Source organism: Piliocolobus tephrosceles, chromosome 2 (genome assembly GCF_002776525.5).
Source record: "Piliocolobus tephrosceles isolate RC106 chromosome 2, ASM277652v3, whole genome shotgun sequence".
Taxonomy (NCBI): domain Eukaryota; kingdom Metazoa; phylum Chordata; class Mammalia; order Primates; family Cercopithecidae; genus Piliocolobus; species Piliocolobus tephrosceles.
In genome coordinates this window covers 130,473,876-130,492,644 of record NC_045435.1, presented here as the reverse complement: position 1 = coordinate 130,492,644, position 18,769 = coordinate 130,473,876, and the positions used below count along the sequence as shown (strand labels likewise).

At 39.7% G+C, this 18,769-nt stretch overlaps 2 protein-coding genes across 6 annotated transcripts in view; one reads left to right on the top strand and one right to left on the bottom strand.

Annotated features, from left to right (window-relative positions):
- Positions 1-11,130, top strand: part of P2RY14 (purinergic receptor P2Y14) — a 61,086-nt gene extending 49,956 nt beyond the window's left edge. The window contains exons 2-4 of one of the 5 annotated variants that reach the window (XM_023232126.2): positions 3,645-3,752; positions 4,856-5,039; positions 9,276-11,129. In XM_023232126.2, coding sequence (XP_023087894.1) covers positions 9,300-10,316 — 1,017 coding nt within the window. In that variant the 5' untranslated portion in view covers positions 3,645-3,752; positions 4,856-5,039; positions 9,276-9,299 and the 3' untranslated portion in view covers positions 10,317-11,129. The other 4 variants (XM_023232128.1, XR_002735643.2, XM_023232125.2 and 1 more) reach the window with 4 other exon arrangements.
- MED12L (mediator complex subunit 12L) overlaps positions 1-18,769 on the bottom strand; it is a 345,920-nt gene that overhangs the window by 209,467 nt on the left and 117,684 nt on the right. The window lies entirely within an intron of this gene.

Sequence of the window (18,769 nt, the reverse complement as noted above, 5' to 3'; positions counted from 1 at the left end):
TCTCACTGGACATCTGGTTTTTTGTTTGTTTGTTTGTTTGTTTGTTTTTTGGACTTTTTAATAAAAGCCTCAATGTCGTGAAGTTAGAATATATCATTTACAACCAGCACATGTTCCGTACTGCTCTAGGCCACTGAGATTATTATTCCATGCAGAACTTAACCTCTTTCTTTCCAAAGAGAACCTCATGACCTTTTAGGAACATTCTAAGTAAATATAAGATGATCACCACCACCATCTCTCAAATAGGTATAAAATACCAATTTACGTTTCCAAGAGACCATAAAGATGCGAAGATTACGATGAAATATAATGAATAAACTTGGGCAAAGATCCTAGATTTCAGGCCTACTTGGAATATAATTTTTCTTGTCTAAAGTCCCAACTACAACAAAAATATTTCACCCTCATCACCATTTATTAAATGTCTCCTGGGCACAGGATCTGGGGGTAAAAAAATGATGCTAATTCAAAGAGTGGTACATGGACCAGCAGCATATCATGATTTATTAGTCCATTTTCACACTACTGATAAAGATATACTTGAGAATGGGCAATTTACAAAAGAAAGAGGTTTACTGGACTTACAGTTTTGCATGGCTGAGGAGGCATCACAAACATGGTAGAAGGTGAAAGGCACATCTCACATGGTGGGAGACAAGAGAAGAGAGCTTGTGCAGGGCAACTCCTGCTTTTAAAACCATCAGATCGCATGAGACCCATCTGCTATCGTAAGAACAGCACAGAAAGATCTACTCCCATAATTCAATCATCTACCACCAGGTCCCTCCTACAACACGTGGAAATTATGGGACCCACAAGATGAGATTTGGGTGGGGACACAGAGCCAAACCATGTAATTCCACCCCTGGCCCCTCCCAAATCTCATATCTTCACATTTCAAAACCAATCATGTCTTCCAACAGTCCCCCAAAGTCTCAATTCATTTCAGCATTAACTCAAAAGTCCAGTCCAGAGTCTCATCCCAGACAAGGCAAGTCCCTTCCGCTTATAAGCCTGTAAAATCTAAAGCAAGTTCCTTACTTCCTAGATAAAATGCGGTAGGGGCATTGGGTAAATACAGCCATTCCAAATGGGAGGAACTGGCCGAAACAAAGGGGCTACAGGCCCCATCCAAGTCCAAAATCCAGCAGGGTAGTCAAATCCTGAAGTTCCAAAATGATCTCCTTTAACTCCATGTCTCACATCCAGGACACGCAACGCAAGAGGTGGGTTCCCATGGTCTTGGGCAGCTCCACCCCTGTGGCTTTGCAGGGTACAGCCTCCCTCCTGGCTGTTTCACAGGCTGGCTTTGAGAGTCTGCAGCTTTTCCAGGCCAACAGTGCAAGCTGTCAGTGGATCTACCGTTCTGGAGTCTGGAAGATGGTGGCCCTCCTCTCACAGCTCCATTAGATGGTGTCCCAGTAGGGACCCTGTGTGGGGGCTCCAACCCCACATTTCCCTTCCACACTGCCCTAGCACAGGTTCTCCATGAGAGCCTTGCCTCTGCAGTAAACTTCTGCCTGGACATCCAAGCATTTCCACACATCTTCTGAAATCTAGGCAGAGGTTCCCAAACCCCAGTTCTTCACTTCTGTGCACTCGCAGGCTCAACACCACGTAGAAGCTGCCAAGGCTTGATGCTTGCACACTCTGAAGCCATGGCCCGAGCTCTACACTGGCCCCTTTCAGCCACACTAGAGTGGCTGGGATGCAGGGCACCAATTCCCCAGGCTGCACATAGCACAGACACCCTGGGCTGGGGCCCACAAAACCACTTTTTCCTTCTAGGCCCCCAAGCCTGTGATGGCCTCTAGGGCTTGCTGTGAAGACCTCTGACATGCCCTGTACACATTTTCCCCATTTTCTTGAGGATTAACATTCAATTCCTCCTTGCTTATGCAAATTTCTGCAGCTGGCTTGAATTTCTCCTCAGAAAATGGGATTTTCTTTCTATTGCATTGTCAGGCTACAACTTTTCTGTACTTTTACACTCTGCTTCCCTTATAAAACTGAATGCTTTTAACAGCACGCAAATCACCTCTTGAATGCTTTGTTGCTTAGAAATTTCTTCAGCTAGATACCCTAAATCATCTTCCTCAAGTTCAAAGTTCCACAAATCTTTAGAGTAAGGGCAAAACACGCCACCAGTCTCTTTGCTAAAACATAGTAAGAGTCACTTTTGGTCCAGTTCCCAACAAGTTCTTCATTTCCATCTGAGACCACCTCATCCTGGACTTTATTATCTATATCACTATCAGCATTTTGGGCAAAGCCATTCAACAAGTCTCTAGGAAGTTCCAAACTTTCCCACATTTTCCTGTCTTCTTCTGAGCCCTCCAAACTGTCTCAATCTCTGCCTGTTGCCCAGTTCCAAAGTCGCTTCCACATTTTCAGGTATCTTTTCAGCAACATCCCACTCTACTGGTACCAATTTACTGTATTAGTCTGTTTTCACACTGCTGATAAGGATGTATCAGAAACAGGACAGTTTACAAAGGAAAGAGGTTTACTGGACTTACAGTTCCACATGGTGGGAGGCCTCACAATCATGGTGGAAGGTGAAAGGCATGTCTCACATGGCAGTAGACAAGAGAAGAGAGCTTGTGTAGGGCAATTCCCGTTTTTAAAACCACCATATCTCATGAGACCCATTCACCATCAACAGAACAGCACGGAAAGACCCACCCCCATAATTCAATCATTTCCCACTGGGTCCCTCCCACAACACGTGGGTATTATGGGAGCTACAAGATGAGATTTGGGTGGGAACACAGAGCCAAACCATATCACATGCCAAACTCCAGACATAATGGAATCTCAGTCCTCATTTTAGCAAGATCCCAGGTAATGTATATGCACATTAAAGTTTAGGGAGCACTCAGTGGTTTAAAGAATTTAGAAATATGAAAACCTAGACTAAGGCAGAACCAAATCCTACCACCATTTTGCTACACCTATCCTCTTCCTATCAGACCATATGGCTTTCAGGTGTTATCTCTGCAAAGTCCACACATTAGTCTCATTAGACTGGTGGTAATCAAATGAGGGCAATTTTGTCCCTCAGAGGACATTTGGCAAAGTCCATAAATATTTTTGATTACCGCTACTTGGGCAGGGGGTTACTGGCATCTAGTAGGCAGAAGTTAGAAAGGCTGCTAAACATCTTACAATGTGGAGGACAGCTCCCAAAAATAAATAATTATCTGGCCCAAAAGGTCAATAAGACAAGGTTTTTTAAAAACAAAACAATAAAAAAAAATCCACCTGCAATTAGACCTATGATTTCCTGGCTGAAATGAATTGTTATATTCAGTCATTGGAGAAACTGATTTGATCACCCTTATCCAAGGGGGGGTAATATAAACCAATAACCAAAACCACTTCACGCCCAAGCTCTCAAAGAGTTTAAGTTTCCCACAAGAGGCTGCAACCAAATCAATAATCATATCATAAATCATATAAATCAATAATCAATGATCATATTGACAACAAATAGCAAGTACAGTGAAACAACAAATGCACGTGTTGGAATATTTCACAATTACACAAGCTGAATTTAAGAAGTAAGTACAGACATATTTCCCCAATAAAAAGTCTGGTGCTCACTTAAATCTTTGTTTTTTTTGTTTCCTGTAATGCAGGATCTTTAATGAAAAAACACTTTGGCCACTTCAAGACGATAAACACTCACTGGGCAAAACAACTTCACTGAAAAGAGATCTCATATTATGCAAAAAAAATCTTAAAAGGTAATTTTTTTAATTCCTCAAGTATTATTAAGAGCTTTGTTACTTTCATCAACATGCTATAAAGGAATAATTCTTTCCTTCAGAGAAGGAATCATAGCTCACAATTAGGATGATGGAAGGTGGTCTAATAAAGAGGAAAATAGGTCACGGTATATAATTACACAGATGAGTAACGAACTCAGAGCTGACTAAGCCTGCTTTTATTAAGATAAACGTATTTCTGGAGTGATCATTGCTTTGCATAGCCTTGTATCAATTAAATTCTGCCCAAAGAGAGAACCCTGAGGTTATATGTAATATGTGACAACTTGAAAACACTTCATGCCGCACAGTCCTAAGATATTACACTGCACTAAGGGACAAGTGCACTCACTATCTAAATCAGATTGAATCTTTGGCATTGACATTCTAACTTTGCAAAAAAAAAATTGTTGAAGGAAAGCAATCTACAAAACGCTCCCACTACATTTTAATAACCGTCCTTGGGTCTCATAAATGTCATTCTGCCATGTTCTTTAATTATGTTACCAAAGACTCCAAAGTGACAGCAGACAACGTAGGCTAAAACATTTCACACCACTTCATTCCATTCTCATGTATCTGGATTTGTGAAACGAGGCCAAGTTTCACCTGAGAAAATTTCAAGACTTACACTATTACACAGTAACCTCCCTTTTTTTTTTTTTTTTTTTTTTTGAGACAGAGTTCTGCTCTGAAGCCCAAGCTGGAGTGCAATGGTAGGAGCTCAGCTCACTGCAACCTCTGCTTCCCAGGTTCAAGCAATTCTCCTACCTCAGCCTCCCAAGTAGCTGGGATTACAGGTACCTGCCACCACAGCTGGCTAATTTTTGTATTTTTAGTAGAGGTGGGGTTTCACTATGTTGGCCAGGCTGGTCTTGAACTCCTAACCTCAGGTGATCCACCCGCGTTGGCCTCCCAAAGTGCTGGGATTACAGGCATGAGCCATGCCCAGCCACAGTATCCCTTTTTAAAAAGTTTAGCTATATATACAAATCTTTCTTAAATGTGATCTCTAGAATTTAGGAAGCATTGTTTACATTCCTAAAGCCTCAAGGTTAACATAATGACAACTTTCACTACAGAAATTCAGTGATAATATCAGAAGTAACCATCAATGAGCAGGGCTCCACAAACAGACACCTACACAAACTGGCTCACCAGAATGCCTGCTTATCCAGTAATCCAGTTATCATCATCCAGAAGTCCTGTTCATCTTTTGATTTTTCTGTTGCCTCTCTCTCATCTTTAATGGACTAGCATGAACTGGTAAGAAGCAGTGAATCAACTGAGAAGTGGGCAGGGAAGGGAGGGTTGCTGAGCACACTAAGAGCTTCTTTTCTGATTCTTTTGGTTCTTATTTATTTTTACATTTTTGTATAAAATCAACATGAGGATAAAACGATTTCCTTCATTTGTGAAAGATCCGAAGTTTCTGTAGGTCCCTGTATCAGGATATTAAATCATCTCAATCTACACTAAAGATAAGGAATAGAGACTGAGCAGGTATCACGAGGTCCAAATGATACGTGTCTTTTTAAATGATTTTGTCCTATTTTTCATCCAACACATATTCCTGCCTTTTGGTCTCAATATATAATTTGGTCTTACTTGCCTTAAGCGAGTTTCTTTCCCACACATCTCTCAGTCTATTACTGCTCTGATCTGCCCTACAGAAAAGGCTGCCAAAAGACAGAATGCCCTCACCATTAACCCCACTGCTTTAAAAAAAAAAAAAAAAAAATCAGTATTTAAGAGTTCAAAAATTACTACCAGGAGGAATTTCTCTTTAGCTTATTCCTTTAGAGTGTCCCTTTAAGATGAAGAAATCTGTCCTGGCATGAGCCTCTGCTGTATCAAACCAGAGAGTGGCACAGGGTAGCAGAGGCACCCAACCAGCATGTCTAAAACCTCCCATCCTAAACTGGAATCTCATCTGCAATTGCATCAAAACTGCCAAAATAGCAGTATTTGGGGAAAGGGCCCAGGTAAGCTGTGTGCATTCACTCCGTTTCAGGAGGCAAAGCTGCTCTAGAAGTTTACCTTGGTCAATCAGACCCTTCCATCCAACTCAAAGTGGTGGGAGCAGTGAAGGGGAATGATGTATATCATCAGGGCATATGTATGCAGATTCCCAGCAACCTCAGGAATCCCGAGAGCAGAGTTCTGGACCTGCAGCATTAGGCCACATGCAGAAATACTGCAGCTCAAAAATACGAAAGACACAAGACTCTGAGAAAATAATTTTATAAGGGTTTCTATAAGAAAATGAATTATGTCTCTCATTCTATGGGATTCACTATTTCTACAAATAGTGGCTTCTATAGTATTTCCAAAAGGAAAGGAATTTGGCTCTCATTAAATTATTTCTGGGAAATTATTCAATATTTCACCATGTAATTATATATTACATAGTTAATATTTCTGTTTTCCAAAATAACATCTACAGTTTTTTTATATTTTAAACTCAAGTGAATCCCACAAGTACTTAGTACCTACCATGAGTATGACACCACAATGGCCAGGTGCTGAGGTTGCGGGGGTTGTGTGCCTAGAACTGGGAAACCAAATTAGACGTGGGAATATAGCAGCATGCATTCTCTCAAGCTCTGCAAGACTGGCATTTAAACCAAAATGCATCTAACTGTCAAGAGACAGTTACCAAACAAATTAGTTACCAGACACAGACTCTTAGTCACAGTAGACAGTTAAAAATGGAAAATGTGCTCCCCCTCCCTTATCTTTTAAAATATGAAACAGGCTCATAAGGAGAAAGGTGATAGAAGACCTACAAAGAAGCAAATGAGTACAAACCCACTATGCCCAGAGCCAAGCACACAAGGCTACAGGGAAGAGGAGGAATAGTGCTAGTGAAAGGTTTTGTGGAGGAAGTGATTTGGGGTACTCATTCCTTCTATAGGAAGTCCATAGACTGGCAAAATCAAGTGTTTATCAATATTTCTATTTTTGTCATAAAGCAAAAGGAAAGCACACAGGAAAGGAAGATACATGGAAACCAGATATTCTTGTGTAGGAAGCAGCACAAAGGTTTACACGGATGTACTTTTTTTATGTGGAACATGACTATTTCATATTCCATGTTTCAAAATATCCCTTTGTCATGCTTAAATTTATTGACCTAACTTGTCCTTCACTGATATGCACTGTGCTGGCACCACAAATATAGATGAAAAAGATGCATTCTCTGACATCAAGGTACCCACTGTTCCCACAATCTTTCTTTCCCTTGATTCCTGAATAAATCTTAAGAGCAAGGGATTCATGCCTTGTATTTCCAGAGTGCATATTCATTTATTTACAAATATTTTAACTATCTAATGTCCTAAATATTATGCAAAGAATACAAGAGTAAAAAAAATGGCATGATCTTTCTCCTCTGAAGGAGCTTGTAGTAGTGGAAGAGACAAAGAGCTGGAGAGGAGTGTTAATAGGAGAAAGACACAGGATGATAAGCACACACTCAATCTACCCCAAACCAGGCTCAGAAAGTTGAGGTTTCCTAAGGAAAGTGATAGCTAAGCTGAGGCCTTGAGGATGAAGAGAAGTTAGCCCATCAAGAAGGTATGGGAACAGTTTTGACACAAATGAAAGTCTGTGCAAAGGTTCAGACAGAGAGAAATCATCGAACCTAAAAAGAAGCAGAAGAGCCCAGGACAGCAGGAACTCAGTGCTGGGGATGGAGGAAGCAGGAGGCAGAACAAGAAAGGACTTCAACATTACAGACTTAGGACATTCTCCTGAAGGCAAGGACAGACTACTAAAGGGTTTTAAAGCAGGATAATTGGCATTGCTCACATATAAGATGGGCAGTAAACGTTTGTTTCCGATGTATCAAATAACTTTTTGAATTTAATTCTAGCCTTCCCTCTGCCCTAAATCAACACTTCCGACATCAGTGAAGAATATACAGGATTCCTAAACAATAGAAGTTCTGGATAACACCTAGCACAGCACTGTGCAATAAAACCATAATGTGAACCACATATGTAATTTAAAGTTTTCTAGTAGCCAGAGTCTTAAAAAGTAAAATTAAGTGAAATTTGAGATTAATAATATACTTTATTTATTTATTTTTTTTTTTTTTTTTTTTTTTTTTTTTGAGACAGAGTCTCGCTCTGTCGCCCAGGCTAGAGTGCAGTGGCCGGATCTCAGCTCACTGCAAGCTCTGCCTCCCGGGTTTACGCCATTCTCCTGCCTCAGCCTCCCGAGTAGCTGGGACTACAGGCGCCCACCAACCACCTCGCCCGGCTAATTTTTTTTTTATTTTTTAGTAGAGACGGGGTTTCACCGGGTTAGCCAGGATGGTCTCGATCTCCTGACCTCGTGATCCGCCCGTCTCGGCCTCCCAAAGTGCTGGGATTACAGGCTTGAGCCACTGCGCCCGGCCAATATACTTTATTTAATAGAGCATTTGTAAATATTACTTCAACATGGGATCAATATTAAAAATATTGAGATATTTTACATTTTTTCACTCCAGGTCTGCAAAGTCTAGAGTGCATTTTATACTTACAGAACATCTCAATCTGGACAGGCCATATTTCAAGTGCTCAACACCCACACATGGCTAGTGGCTACCATACTGAACAGTACAGATGTAGAATGTACTTTGGGAAGCATTTCTCAGAATGTTTAAAGCACTTTTTATCATTTGTATTTGTATTCTAATTTGTAAAAATAATGCAAATCAGTTTTTCAATGGGAAAAAGAAACAAAAAAGCTCAATATTGAAAAGGTACCCATAATCCCACACCAAAAATACCAGTTAACATTTGAATGTATATGCTTGTTAGACACTGTCTCATGTCCAATATATATGTAGAATACACTTTTCTAAAAGGTCTGTCTGAATAGATCTTAATATGTAAACATTTATAATGATTTTTATGAATCCATAAAAATTTCTCTTTTAGGAAAAAAAATCACATTTCCAACATAGGTTTTAAAAAAATACATTACACATGGGATTCTGAATAAAATAAAACATTAATTCTGCTTTTACAGTTATCACCCTTTAAGATTATACCTAAGTGAGTATTTCCTAGAACTCTGGAGTTTTATAGGGAACCATTATTATTTTAGGGACATGCTGTCTCCATTATTACCTAGAAGTTCTCAAACTGCCCTGCTGCTCCAGTTTCTCTCTACTGCCACCTGGCTACTCCATTCTTCCCTTTTCAGTGCCCAAAAAAAAGGAAGAAGGAAGAGGAAGGAAAGGGAGGGGGGAAAGGGAGAGGGAGAGGGGAGCAGGAAGAAAAGAGGGAGCGGGGAGTGGGTAAAGGGGAAAGGAGGGAGGGAAAGGAGAAAAGGAAGACCGGAGGGAGGGAGGGAGGGACAGATGAGTGTCTAACTTACACAGAGTAAAAAGGTGGCCTCAAAAATTTGGTAGGTTTGACTATATTCATTGCCCTTTGCCTTACTACTCAGCAAATGTCTTGGAGGCCATAAGTGCCCTGTGAGTGACTAGTTCACACCTCTTTTCAGGCCTCTGCCTTCAGAAGTTACAAGATGATCAATTCAACCTCCACAAAGCCTCCAGATGAATCCTGCTCTAAGAACCTCCTGATCACTCAGCAGATCATTCCCGCACTGTACTGTGTGGTCTTCATTGCGGGAATCCTACTCAATGGAGTGTCAGGATGGATATTCTTTTACGTGCCCAGCTCCAAGAGTTTCATCATCTATCTCAAGAACATTGTTATTGCTGACTTTGTGATGAGTCTGACTTTTCCTTTCAAGATCATTAGTGACTCAGGCCTTGGCCCCTGGCAGCTGAATGTGTTTGTGTGCAGGGTCTCTGCCGTGCTCTTCTACGTCAACATGTACGTCAGCATTGTGTTCTTTGGGCTCATCAGCTTTGACAGATACTATAAAATTGTAAAGACTCTTTGGACTTCTTTCATCCAGTCAGTGAGTTACAGCAAACTCCTGTCAGTGATAGTATGGATGCTCATGCTCCTCCTTGCTGTTCCAAATATTATTCTGACCAACCAGAGTGTTAGGGAGGTTACAAATATAAAATGTATAGAACTAAAAAGTGAACTGGGACGGAAGTGGCACACAGCATCAAACTACATCTTCGTGGGCATCTTCTGGATTGTGTTTATTTTGTTAATCATCTTCTATACTGCTATCACAAAGAAAATCTTTAAGTCCCACCTTAAGTCAAGTCGGAATTCCACTTCAGTCAAAAAGAAATCTAGCCGCAACATATTCAGCATCGTGTTCGTGTTTTTTGTCTGTTTTGTACCTTACCATATTGCCAGAATCCCCTACACAAAGAGTCAGACCGAAGCTCATTACAGCTGCCAGTCAAAAGAAATCTTGCGGTATATGAAAGAATTCACTCTGCTACTATCTGCTGCAAATGTATGCCTGGACCCTATTATTTATTTCTTTCTATGCCAGCCATTTAGGGAAATCTTATGTAAGAAATTGCACATCCCATTAAAAGCTCAGAATGACCTAGATATTTCCAGAACCAAAAGAGGAAATACAACACTTGAAAGCATAGATACTTTGTGAGTTCCTACCCTCTTCCAAATAAAGACCACGTGTGCATGTTGTCATCTTCAATTACATAAGATAAATGAATAAGATATGTGCCCTCATCATAAGTATTATCTCTAGCACTGCCATCCAATTTAGGTCAATAAAATTCAAATATAAGTTTCCATGCTTTTTTGTAACATCAAAGAAAACACACTCATCAGTAATTTCTCTAATATTGACCTTTCTATTCTCTATTAATAAAAAATTAATACATAAAAGCATTCAACTCTATTATATTAAAATAAGTTTAAGTTTATAACCACTAGTCTGGTCAGTTAATATAGAAATTTAAATAGTAAATAAAACAGGATATAATCAAAGAAAACTCACTCAGGCATCTTCTTTCTCTAAACACCAGAATCTAGTATGTAATTGTTTTCAACACTGCCCTTAAAGACTAACTTGAAAGCAGGTACAGTTTGATGAAGGGCTAGAGGGCTGTTTGCAATAAAAAGTCAACTTTTTTTCCTGATTTCAAGAAGCAGGATAAGCAGACACCCAGAAAATAACTTAAGAAACCCCTCATTGATTTATTTCATGGCACTGCAAAGGAAAAGGAATATTAATTGTATACTTAGCAAGAAAATTTTTTTTTCTGATAGCACTTTGAGGATACTAGATACCTGCTAAGTATGTTTTCTACAAAGACTTATGCCATTTAATAAGCCTGGGGTTCTGGCGTTAAATTTTTTTTTTTTTTTTTGAGACGGAGTCTCACTCTGTTGCCCAGGCTGGAGTGCAGTGGCGCGATCTCGGCTCACTGCAAACTCTGTCTCCTGGGTTCAAGCAATTCTCCTGCCTTAGACTCCCGAGTAGCTGGGACTACAGGTGCGTGCCACCATGCCCAGATAATTCTTTTTGTATTTTTAGTAGAGATGGGGTTTCACCACGTTAGCCAGGATGGTCTCGATCTCCTGACCTCGTGATCCACCCGCCTCGACCTCCCAAAGTGCTGGGATTACAGGAGTGAGCCACCACGCCCGACCTAGAATATTTTTACGTAGGCTTTACTGAGAGAAACTAAATATTGGCATATGTTATTAGCAACTTTCCCTGTTCAATAGTATGGGAAAAATAAGATGACTGGGAAAAAGACACACACACATCCTAGAACATATATTATTCTGTTGGCAAATGGGAAAGGAGATCATTTTCTTAGAAAGCAAATAAACTTGATTTTTTTAATCTAAAATTTACATTAATGAGTGCAAAGTAACACATAAAAAGAAAATTCACACATCACATTTTTCTGGAAAACAGATGGATTTTACATCTGGAGACATGGCATATGGTTACTGGCTTATAAGAGCTACCAAAACTAAATTCTTTCTCTGCTATTAACTGGCTAGAAGACACTCATCCATTTTTCAAATGTTCTTTCAAAACATTTTTATAAGTAATATTTGTATCTATTTCATGCTTTATTGTCTATATACTAATAAAGAAATTTAATACTGTCTATTTTTTTAATAATCAACATATGAGGAAACATTACCACATTTCCTCACAGTCAAGACATACGTAGTTTCTTTATATGCTCAATTATGCATATAAATTATGCATATGTATTATGCTAATACAAGGGAGACAGTTACATAGAGAATTCAAAAATTCTATCTGCCATTTACTTTTCAGAATAAGTACTCCAGATAGGGCATGGTGGCTCACACCTGTACTCCCAGTACTTTGGGAGGCAAAGGTGGGCAGATCACTTAAGTCCAGGAGTTCAAGACCAGGCTGGGCAACATGGCAAAACTCTGTCTCTACAAAAAAATAAAATTAGCCAGGCTTGGTGGTGTACGCCTTTAGCCCCAGTTACTGGGAAAACTGAGGTGTTGATCACCTGAGCCCCAGAGGCAGAGGTTGAAGTGAGCCATGATTGTGCTGCTGTACTCCAGCCTGGGCAACAAAGTGAAACCGTATGTCAAAAAAAGAAACAAAAGTACTTCATATGCCCTATAATCTCATCAATATTTTAGGCAAAACTCAGAAAAAAATACCCTAAATTGGGGAAAAGCTGGACAGGTCTTTTTTCCCTCAGTATCTACTTTCCACTGTCCTAATAGTTCCCAATTCTGGGTCAATCAGACTCTCTCAAAAAATAAAAAACGAAAATTGCTATGCTATCACAAATGTGCTTGGTAAACTAAGCTTGCTATAATTGTTTATCTAACTATATCTGTATAAAAAAAAAAAAAAAGAGGCTGTGTTTATTCTTTATTCTTTACAACTTACATTGGCCAGGAAAAATGAGTAAATACCAGGGCTTTAAATGCCCCCTACTGGGCCATGGTAAAAAGTGAAAGTGAAAAAGAGAAGATGAGTAGCACCAAGAAATGCCTTTGTAAGCACGTGCTAAAGCAGAATAGCAATGCAAAAGTAATATTTTTCAGGAAACAACACGCAATGCAGTTAACGATATGGTGAAGCAACAGTTGAGTAATAGTTACTGCCTATTAGAACTTTCAGGTCCAGAGTAATAACTAAAAACCAAGTGGCAGAGCACCAGCAATAATAAATTAACCCAGCAACTTCCCTGAGATCACTAGCACTAGTGTAGGTGGGCAACAGGGAACACTTGCTGGGTCCTTCTGTAGATAAAGCTACAGTGCAGGCATGCCAGTGTTCAAGGTGCCCACCGAGGCTTACAACTCAGGTGCCTGCAGAAGGCACTGTAAACACGGCTGTAAGGAAACAGGGGAAGCTAATGACAATGGTGTGCTGAGAACCTTTGCCTCACCAAGAGAGGACAAAGGGCTCTCAGCTCGTCAATTATTTCCTCATTTTTCAAGATATGAAAAGTCACAAAGTTTTTACATTGCTGGGGCACCAATGAAAAGAAAACACACCTGCAGACAGAATACGCCACTGGCTACTCTGTAACATGTGGAATGCAGAAATCTCACAGAAAGGTATGCAAAAGTCACTCATGACGACTAAAAATTTCCCTTTAACAGGAATCCTTACATTCCATTTTGATGCATAAGTGATTCAACAACTACCTATACAAAATTCAACAACTACCTATACAAAATGTTTTAAGGTGTTTTTATAAAAGGAATATTTGAGATAAGAGTAATCAAGAAACAGATCACAGAAAGATCATAATCATATAAAAAGATTACACATTGACATCTACCCAGAGGTGGGTGAACCCTGCAATGGTCTTTTACAAAATGTCATGACTAGCACTCATTCGCTGGTCATCTTCAGCCTACGTCTTCTTTTCCCAGAAACAGAAGCAAAACTTTTCCTTTGGGAAAGTCATTTTGTCTTGTTCTCAACCATGCAGCTCTCATATGCAGCTGACCCCATCCCACATAAGGGGCCAGCCATAACTGACTCTAGGCAATCAACATGTCTGATTCCACTGGCCACAAGTTGGGATGGAACATGATCCAATTTGACCTAATGACAGCAAGTTCTAGGTTTCTGAAAAAATTATCTGGAGGGTGTGCCACGAAGATATAAAGTCTAGAAGCACTTCTTTCATCTGGCTACCATAGGAAGAGAGCCTAGAGCAGGCACACTGAAGACATGCTACAAACTCAGTCCTGGTTACAAAGCTGAGTGCCTGCATCAGTCTTCACCTAAAACCATACCCACAGCCAATAAGCCCAATTTTAATTGGTTTCTTTTCTCTTTCTTTCTTTCTTTCTTTCTTTCTTTCTTTCTTTCTTTTGGCAACTACAAATGAGAAACTCATGATACACTGGTTTTATCTAACAGAGTAATCTAAAGAGTTCAGAAATTCTAGAAAACACCCTCACACAAAGCTGTGCTTCTGCTTGACGACATTAGTCACGTATGTGTCATTAGTTCTGTGTTCTATCCTTAACCCTATCGTTGCCATCTACATCTTTTAACTCTGGAGAAAAAGTATCAATAAATATAAAAAATATCTGTAACATCAAGAGATAATATTACACAAATTACAAATATAACAGATCACTCCCCCAAAATGACATGGGATTTATTTTGGGTAAGCAGCACTGCGAGGGTTTGTGTATTTGGTACTGTGTGGTCTTCAACAGTAAAAGCCATTACTTCCTTTTGGTCACTATTTTCCACAAGACTCTAATGGCATGTGGATTACCGTTTCATGACAAGACATCCCCGTCAAAAGAACCACTTTAACAAAATGTCGTTTTCCTTTCCCACGGGTCACTTTTCAAAATGTTTTAACCACTTTATAGTACTGCTTGTACAAAATGATTAAATGTCGTATTAATTTCTCTGCAGTAAATGTATGTGATAAATGTTACATATAAATCAGCTACAAAAAAGAAACAAAAAAGTGCTCCCCAAAGTGGTCTCAAGATTTTTAGGAAATAAGAGATATTACTGCATTCCTATCTTCCCCTGCTTCAATATAAGTTGGGTGTAAGCATGAAGGGGGTGTTATAAAAATAGGTCCACCTCAATAAACAGCAAAATATATGACAGGTATTCTCACTGATAAAGTTTATAAGACTACTTATTACTTTTTGAAGGTGTTCATTGTATGATTCTGTGGCTTCTCTCATGGTCAGTCATAGCCACTAGCCACTTCACTTCACTTCCTAAACACTGTATCATGTGTTTTGGGGACCTGCAACACAGGACTTAAGACCGGGGAGTAAACTTGCTCTTTATCAGCCTCCAGGTGTCACCAGCCTTAACTCTCATGGTATCAGCATGGCAAGGGAAACCCACACCTGCACTACTTCTCCCTTCTCTCCCAAATCCCCCATCATTTGATGACCTGCTAAACCTGCCCCAAAAGTGTGTGACAAAGGGCTTACTTTCCTATCATTCCATTTCCTGACATAAATGAACACCAAGAAAACATGGCCTCATCATATCGTACAATATTACATTACTTAAATTCTTGATTTTCTCTTTTCTTTTCTTGAGATAGAGTCTCGCTCTTGTTCCCCAAGCTGGAGTGCAGTGGCGTGATTTCAGCTCACTGCAACCTCCACCTCCAGGGTTCGATTCTCCTGCCTCAGCCTCTCGAGTAGCTGAGATTACATGTATTTGCCATCATGCCTGGCTAATTTTTGTGTTTTTAGTAAAGATGGGGTTTCACCATGTTTGTCAGGTTGGTCTCAAACTTCTGACCTCCGGTGATCCATCCACCTCGGTCTCCCAAAGTGCTGAGATGACAGGCGTGAGCGCCCGGCCTCAATGTTCTATTTTCTAAGCTAAAAGTTCTATTTTCTATTTTCTATATTTAACTTGCAGGTTTTTCCAAGCTGTTATGTTGTACTTTCAACCATTATCTTTCTAAAGGAATACCAGCTCTCTGTGATATTGTATTGCCTGCATGAGGACGTAATCCTTATAAAAGCCAATTTCGCCGGGCGCGGTGGCTCAAGCCTGTAATCCCAGCACTTTGGGAGGCCGAAACGGGCAGATCACGAGGTCAGGAGATCGAGACCATCCTGGCTAACACAGTGAAACCCCGTCTCTACTAAAAAATACAAAAAACTAGCTGGGCGTGGTGGCAGGCGCCTGTAGTCCCAGCTACTCGGAAGGCTGAGGCAGGAGAATGGCGTAAACCCGGGAGGCGGAGCTTGCAGTAAGCTGAGATCTGGCCACTGCACTCCAGCCTGGGCGACAGAGTGAGTCTCTGTCTCAAAAAAAAAAAAAAAAGCCAATTTCAACTCCACATCAAATTCACTTTCTTGTTAAGAAAAACATGCAACTATAAAGAAAAAAATTGTCATGGCAAAGTGTAGTTCTCATCTAATAGTATGAAAGTAGGTGAAAAATAAGAAAAATTGTCTTATTTTAAGTAAGAAAACCAAGATTTACATCAATACCATTCAAAATAAGAGCTCCTTAAGCGTTTACAAAGTACATTTAGAAAGTTTTGGTTAATGACAGATAAAGCTCTGAGAAACATTTAAAACCTAAATGAAAAAGAATAAAATAAAAATCTATCTAAGTTATATCAAATAGAAACTCTGTAAGCCAATAAACCAAATTCACCTTTCTACCTGATCAATCTGCCTCTCTCCTCAGACTTCCTTTCCCAGGACTAAAACTTCAGTCTCCTCTTCTCCCTCTCTACCCTCCGCTGCAGTGATTTTACTGCAGTGGTTCTCAGCTATTCCTCCCTTCCCATGTAATTTCAGATCCTTATTGCTTCTCACTTAAAATGACTGCAATCATTCCTTAACTGGTTTCTCATCTTCCACTTTCTCTCCTAACCAAGCAAACTCCAATGCTGGCAGATTTACCTAACACAGCTGAATTGACAGCTCCTTCCCTTGTATAGCCATGAGCTCTCCAATGCTTACTTTATTAAAATCCCAGGGAGCATCCAAGATTTGGTCTCAATCTTTTCCTCACAGAGACATCTAAGCCCCCAAATTGCCTGACAGTCCCCCAAAAAAATTTCTCATACTCCAATTATCTGTGTCATCCCTCAAGCATGCCACTTGTAGCTCATTCTGAAGAAGCTCCCATTCACCTTACCACAGTCTGGAGCATTACACTTCCCGGATTCCCACAGGTTCTAACAGCACATAGCAGGTGATAAGATTCCTTATCACTCCTTTACAAAGCATAAAATATTTTCCAGGATAAGAGCTCAGGAGGCAGCCTGCAATAAATAAATATTTGCTCTTATAATTCTTCATAAATACTTGATCAAGAAATATTCACATGGCTGGGTGCAGTGGGGTGCACCTGTAGTCCTAGTTACTCAGGAGGCTGATGCAAGAGGATTGCTTGAGCCAAGGAGTTTGGGACTGTAGCAGGCTATGATTAGACCTCTGAATAACCACTGCACTGCAGCCTGGTCAACATAAGATGATCCTGTCTTAAAAAAAAAAAAAAAAAAAAAAAAATTACATGGCTAGGAAAAGGGAGACATTCTCCAAAGAACATTCTCCTGGAAAGTAACTAAAAAGTTTTTAAAATGTGTTCTGTGCTTTGAAAATATGTTAGTCATAAGTTCATAAGAAATGGACCATAAACAATCAAGTGGGGGAAAAAAGCATGAATTTCAGTGACCAAAAAGAAACAAGATAATCTTTAAACGTTCTTTATTATGAATTTCCCCTCCATAAATTATTTTATAACCATGGACCAAATGGCAGTCACACCTTACAACCAAAAGGTAAAATGAAATGTTGATGCAATAACATCAATAAAAAGGCAGACAACCAAAAGGACTGTCAAGGGGAAATGACAGGGTAATGTACCCAGCCATTCTTTTAACTGAGTTCACATTCCAAGAATGTGCAAAAACAACCTTTGCCTTCAAATCATTTCCAAACATGTATTCTCCATTTCACTAAAGAGAAAAAAACAAGGCAGAATTTAAGTAATACAGAAACAGTAACATGGAAACCGTATGTCTACATTTCACTTTAAAACTACACTGCCTATTCACAACAGTCACTCTCAGATTTAAAGCTACCAATCTCGGAGCACAGAAAAAAATCTTTGGGCTAATCCAGGTGGGAAAGAGAATTATGTGCAAAAAAAAAAAAAAAAAAACTATTTTCTTTCAAAACATAACCCTGAAGCACAACGGCTCCAGAGACAAGGCTGAATTTGAAGTTGCACAGGCTGCGGCAGAAGTGGCTGATCATAAAAATCTTCCAGATATAAACTATTTTGATGTAAGAGCATCCTAAATTCACATTCCGGAGGCTGAAAACTCCATCAGGAAGGTTAGAACTACAGTACACTGGGTGTTCTACCACCCAATGGCATGCAAATTCAAATGGTTACAAATACTAAATGGGAAGGGGGCCTGGACTGACCTGATGGCCTCCATTGTAATCACTGTCCCCAACACTTTCATTGTTAAGAAGCATAATTAAGAGCTGGGATGCCAGGGTCTAACTGTGCAGGTTTGAGCGGGCCTTAATTTCTCTGCACCACAGTTTCCCCATCTGTAAGAGGCAGAATCTCCTGCATCTCATGGCTTGTTTGTTTTAACAAAAACAAGTCCTCAGACCTGTGCCTGGCTGTGGCAGTGACCATCGACCCCAACATTCGCTTTCCCCTTCCTCATTAGTTCCAAATGGCTTCCATGCTACGCTCAAAAAGCACATTTAAAAAACGCTAAATATTCAAAGCAAATATTTCTACTGAAATACTGTTGTTTGGTATTTGTGTTCAATAAAATCAAAAGAACGTTTTGTATGGATAGGAGAGTTGACTATTTAGAGTTGACTATAAGAAAGAAAATATTTTCTTTCTTAATTCATAACTTGGAGGACAACTTAGCTTTAATTTTTATTTTACACACACAAAATATCCATGAAATATTCATAAGTAATGAATAGATTATTTCTTAAACAAAAAGTACTGCCATGACCAAGGTAAGGGAAAAATGACTTCGCCTCACTTCTTCCCGCTTGGGTGCGTGTTAGTGATGACATGCAACTTCCTGGAACACTAAATACAGTCACAAACACTTG